Source organism: Nematolebias whitei, chromosome 6 (assembly GCF_014905685.2).
Source record: "Nematolebias whitei isolate Nwh7 chromosome 6, NemWhi1, whole genome shotgun sequence".
Lineage (NCBI taxonomy): Eukaryota > Metazoa > Chordata > Actinopteri > Cyprinodontiformes > Rivulidae > Nematolebias > Nematolebias whitei.
The window spans coordinates 1,209,041-1,215,110 of record NC_056503.1 but is presented as its reverse complement, the minus strand read 5'-3'; the positions used below and the strand labels follow the sequence as shown (position 1 = coordinate 1,215,110).

The 6,070-nt window shown below is 45.4% G+C and overlaps 1 protein-coding gene across 1 annotated transcript in view; it reads left to right on the top strand.

Moving 5' to 3' along the window:
• The window catches only part of LOC119411473 (neurofibromin), a gene marked incomplete at its 5' end in the record, with an annotated part of 127,495 nt that overhangs the window by 62,661 nt on the left and 58,764 nt on the right, over nucleotides 1-6,070 (top strand). The window contains 3 exon segments of the mRNA XM_037678424.1: nucleotides 672-794; nucleotides 902-985; nucleotides 1,065-1,181. Of these exon segments, the coding sequence (XP_037534352.1) occupies nucleotides 672-794; nucleotides 902-985; nucleotides 1,065-1,181 (324 nt within the window).

Here is a 6,070-nt window from a genome sequence, read left to right as displayed (position 1 = left end):
TGGATCAGTAGTAGGTAGTTACTGCAATAGCTTTCTTTAGTGCGTAGTGGGTTGTAAAATTATTTGGGATACTTAAGATTCTAAAATTAAAGGGGGAAGGGGATTATTTTAAATGGTTATTAAAATACTGAAATGTGGGGGAAAAAAACTTAACTTCAGGTTCACTAAAAACTTGCACACACAAAACATCAAGTTTTACCTGAGAGAGTGATTCAAGAGACATGTGTTTTCACTTTCACAGCGGTGCCCTCTGCTAGTTGGAGACGTGTGGATGCTAATGATGTTTGTCAGAAAGCATTAACATTTAATACAAAGTTAAATTTTAGATACAAAAGTCTTGAGAGGTTGGGGTTTGATGTGGGAGGAAGGGGTAATGATGTATGGGCTTTGGTGTTTCCCCTGTTGTGCATTAATGTACAGACATGTATTAAATTTTTAATGCCATCGTCTTTATGGCAGGTGGCTCCGTTCGTCAGCTTCCTTGGATAATGGTAGAGGAGCAGCTGAAGCTTAAGGCCTGTTTTGTGTTTAGTGAAGCTCTGCAGCAAGTTTACAAATGGGAAATGAAAAGCACCAACTGATCTTAATATTGTTTGATTAGATCAGACATTTGAAACACACACAGTTACTGCTGTGTCCTAGTTCTGGGTGTACTTGTTCTTTTCTTTCAGGTATGTGCGTATCTTGGGTACTTTAGTCCCTGAGATCCAGATCAAAACCAAACTGTGCCAGCTAGTTGAAGTGATGATGGAGAGACGAGATGACCTGTCTTTCTGCCAGGAGATGAAGTTCAGGTCAGTTCAGCAATTTCTTAAATTGTTTACAGCTTTGTGACACCAAAGGTCTGCACTACTTCTGCCTTCGCAGCCTATTTTGAAAGGTTTCACTCATATTTTTTTAGGAATAAGATGGTGGAGTACCTGACAGACTGGGTGATGGGAACTTCCAACCAAGTTACTGATGATGATATCAAGTGCTTGTTGAGGTGCAGCTTCTTATATATTTTACTAATAGGCTCTTCTGAGTGAGCCTCCATTTTAAAGATGATGGGTTTTTTTGTGCAGAGACTTGGACCAGGCCAGTATGGAAGCTGTGGTATCCCTGCTGGCAGGTCTCCCTCTGCAGCCAGAGGAGGGTGATGGAGTAGAACTAATGGAGGCCAAGTCTCAACTTTTTCTGAAGTAAGAACCAAACCTGTGACTGATGAGTCCTAGTTAATTCTAGAATTGTGCCGCTCAAGGTGTCTGCATGTTGGAATAGCTCTGTTAGATTAATTCTGAGATATTGCTTTTGAAAATAATTCCTCTTTTTTCTTTTTTTTTATAAATTGCTTTTTTGGATGATTATTTCCTCTGGTGTCAGATGATGTGCAGCTGGAACGGTTTTTACTGAAACATCTTTGCTTTTGGACATTTGTTATGATGTGTGACCATAACAACAAGGTGTTTTGTTTTTTTAACAACCGGGAGCAGCTGATTAACATCTCAAAAGCTGAAAAAATATCTCAACTACAGCCCCACATATCAAATGAGTTGAAAAGGAGGCATTGTGGATGCAGAGCAGGAGCAAAGAAGGAGAGGAGAATGAAGTTCAAACCATCTTTTCCATCAATCATGATGGGCAATATGTGATAACTGGGAAAAAAGTTGGATGAACTCCAAGCCCTAACAAGGACCCCTGTATCGGTGATGCAGTGTTATATGTTTCACTGAGACATGGTTACCTTCAGGCCCAGGCCTCCCTTGCAAAAGAGATCTGTCATCTCAATGGGATTTGCCTGGTTAAATAAAGGATAATAAATAAAACAACTGCTGTTGTCAAGCTCTGTCTTCCCTGGAACATTGTAGAATTTAAAATGAGTTTACACTGTGTTAAGGGTTTAGTAGAGTTTCGCAGCTCTTCTTCGTGAGGATGGATAATAAGCAAAACCACTCGGATATCCTTTTAGGCTGTTGTCACTGTCTTTATTATTGCACAGACAACGACTCTACTCCATCGGCTCTACTCCAACTGCTCATTACAATTTAGCACAGTAGTAAACATAACGGTAACCAGAAATGCATGTGCTTACCGAAATAAAAGTATAAGAGTGTTATCCAAAACACTCAGCACCCCCACTCACTCTTAACTTTACTGGGTTACAAATATAAGTAAACAAGGTTTCATACCTTAATAAAATGCTGGTTGGAGCTGGTAACATTGCACATTCGTGGTGAGACGTATTGTGTCACTTCCCGTTTGTCTGTTGGTAGCGCGAGTGAATTGTTTGCTCGAGTCGTCTTTTGTTTTCCAGATTTATCTGTCTACGTGCTACAGTTCCGCCACCGCCCTCTCATTCCTGGTCAGGTCAGAATGACGGTCATTCGCGACCAGGTGAAAGCTCAGGTACTAAACCACGAAATACACGCCTTGCTGGCCAAGGCTGCTATAGTGCCTGTTGACCCTCTGCGGGATTCATGGGGCTTTTACTCAAAGTATTTTTTTTTGTCCCAAAAAAGACTGGTGGGCTATGGCCAATTTTGGACCCGAGAGTTCTGAATGTGTTTTTAAAAACTATTCCTTTCCACATGTTGAGCATCAGAGATGCGCTCCAGGCAGTCTCTCCAGGCGACTGGTTTACCTTGGTCGACTTGAAGGATCCATACTTTCATGTACCGATTGCACAGCACCATTGGCAGTTTCTCCACGTTGCATTTCAGGGCAAGCATTTTCAATTCAGAGTTTGTCCATTCTGTCTTTTTCTGTCCCCCCATGTGTTCAACTGGTGTGTTGCAGCAGCCCTGTACCCTCTGCAGGTCAAGGGGTTGAAGATCCTGCCCTACTTGGACGATTGGCTGATCTGTGCGCCAACACAAGCTCAAGCAGCTGCGGACACATAGATGGTGCTCGATCATATAGACCTATTAGGTCTTCATGTGAACTGGCAGAAGAGCAACCTAATTCCCTCTCAGGAGGTCATGTTCCTGGGAACTAGGATGAACTCCCTCACTATGGTGGCTTGCCCATCACCACAGCGTGTCAGCGGGATTCTGCAGATGCTGCCCGCCTTCCTGCCCGACTGTGCACCCCCTTTCATTGCGTACCTTCGCCTGTTAGGCAAGCTGACTGCTGCCTCCAGGGTGGTACCTCTGGGGCTGTCATCTCCGCACCCTCTACAGATGTGACTCAACAGCCTGCGGCTGGATCCGACTTGTGCAGTGCACCGACGCAAGAGGTTGCTGGTGTCCCCTCAATACCTCATGTCACTGGCTCAGTGGTGAGATGCAGTGTTTATGGTGAAAAGGGTCCCACTGGGCTCTCTGCCGTCTCGGAGGGAGGTTGTTTGTACCGATGCATCCACCACAGGTTGGGGGGCATCTGGGCAGCAAAAGATTACCCAAGGAACGTGATCTCCACATCAAAAAGCCAGGCACATCAATGCCTTGGAGCTGGACACTGTGCAGCTGGCACTAAAACACTTCCTCCCAGGCTTGCGCGGGAATCATGTCCTGGTGCGTTCTGACAATACTTCTGTGGTTTTTCATGTCAACCATCAAGGGGAACACGGTCGCTGACATTGCGGCTGCTGACCCAGAAGATCTTACTTTGGGCAGCCCCCCTCTTTGCTAGCCTGAGGACAGCCCACATTCCAGGAGTGAAGAACGGGCTGGCCAATTTTCTATCTTGGGGCCGCCCACCACCTGGGGAGTGGAGGCTCCATCCGGAGGTGGTGAGGGTAATTTGGGAGAGGTACCGCAATGCAGCTATGGACCTGTTTGTATCTCAAGAGACGACACACTGCCCGCTTTGGTTCTCACTGGCAGGCAGTGCCAGTCCCCTGGGTCAGGACGCACTGGCACATGACTGGCCCAGGGTGCTGCTGTATGCTTTTCCGCCGCTTCCCCTGATAGGCCCAACACTCCTGAGAGTCCTTCAAGAGGGACATTAAGTCCTTCTAGTGGCTCCCCTCTTGCCCGAGAGAACTTGGTTTCCACTGCTGCACAGACTCTGTTGCAACTTTCCAATGCCTCTACCCCACAGGAAGAACCTCCTGTCACAGTTGGGGGGTCAGATCCTGCATCCTGATCCCAGTCGCCTCCGGCTCTGGGCTTGGCTATACATACTTATTTAAAAGGGCTTTTAATGTTTAACTTTTAGTAGTTTAGAATTTAGTATTTATTTATTTATTTTATCTCTTTTACCTTCTTTTATTCTCGCTGTGTTTTTAATTTGCACTGATTTATTGTGTCCTGTGTTTAATCTTGTTTTGTCTTGTGAAGCACCTTGGTCAATGCAAGGCGTTGTTGGAAGGTGCTATAGAAATAAAGTTTATTATTATTATTATTATTATTATTATTATTATTATTATTGGCTGCTACAGAGCTCGGCATTACCTTCTCAGAGTCAGAGTCAGAGTTTCTTTATTGTCATTCGCACCTCATGTGGTACATGTGGTGGAGCGAAATTATGTACACAGGGTCCCAGTTACATCCAACAATAAAATGTATAAGAAAAACAGTAATAACATCTAAGATATGAACTAAGAAAAACATCAACTAATTATACACTAAGCATTCATAACATAAAAACATTGAACATCAGCACAAACATGAACATGAGTCTGTGTGAGCGGATGTGCACTCATGAACACATCAACATTTAAACAGATCAGCAGCAACATGAAACAGATCAGCAGCAACATGAAACAGATCAGCAGCAACATGTGTTTTTTCACAGTGATTATTCTAGTTAGAGATTCATGAGTCTAACAGCCTCAGGGTAGAAGCTGTTCCTCAGTCTAGTGGTTCTACACTTAATGCTCCTCAACCTTCTTCCTGAGGGGAGTGGGGCAAAAAGTGTGTGTGCTGGGTGAGTGAGGTCCTTCATGATGCAGGTAGCCCTCTTCCTGCATCTAGAGGTGTAGATGTCTGTGATGGTGGGGAGGCTGACTCCGCCAGTCTTCTGTGCAGCCTTCACCACTCTCTGCAAAGCTTTTTTTTCTGCAATTGTGCAGCCTCCATGCCCCACGTTGATGCTGGAGCACAGGATGCTCTCCACTGCACACCTGTAGAAGGAGGTGAGGACTGAGCTTCCCAGACCAGCTCGCCTCAGCCGTCTGAGGAAGTAGAGTCTCTGATGAGCTTTCTTGATCAGGCTGGTGGTGTTGTTGCTCCAGCTGAGGTTGTCATTCATGTGTACACCCAAGTACTTATAGCTGGAGACCACTTCCACCGCAGATCCTCTTATGTTCAGGGGAGTGTAGATGTTTTTGTTCCTTCTGAAGTCCACAATCATCTCCTTTGTCTTCTTCACATTGATGTGAAGGTTATTCTCTTTGCACTAGCTCTCCAGGTGTTCCACCTCTTGCCTGTAGCTGGACTCATCATTGTTTGTGATGCATCCCACCACCGCTGTATCATCTGCAAACTTTACAATGTGACAGCCTGGATGGGTAGCTGCACAATCATATGTGAGCAGAGTAAACAGGAGGAGGCTCAACACACATTCCTGAGGAGAGCCAGTGCTGAGGTTTATGGTGGAGGAGGAGAGGTTTTGGATACTCACTAACTGTGGTCTGTTTGTTAAGAAGTCTAGTACCCAGTTGCAAATGGAGGGGCTTAGTCCTAGTGTGAATAGTTTGTCCATCAGGGTTTGGGGGATCATGGTGTTGAAGGTGGATGTGAAGTCCACAAAGAGCATACGGACGTAAGAGTTTTTCTGCTCCAGGTGGTTGAGCGCAGTGTGGACCACAGAGGAGATGGCATCCTCTGTTGATCGGTTCTCACGGTATGCATACTGATGAGGGTCCTCGTTGATGTTGATGGTTGTTTTGATGTGAGTCATGACCAGTTTTTCGAAGCATTTAGCAACTATCGGGGTTAGGGCCACTGGCCGATAGTCATTCAGACCAGTCACTGTAGAGCTTTTTGGGACTGGGATGATGGTGGCAGTCTTCAGGCAGGTGGGAACTGTCTCTAGGGTAAGTGAGGCGTTAATGATGTCTGCCAGCACTTCGCAGTGCTGATCAGCACATTCCTTCAACACTTTTCCGGGGATGTTGTCTGGGCCAGTTGCTTTGTGCGGATTAATC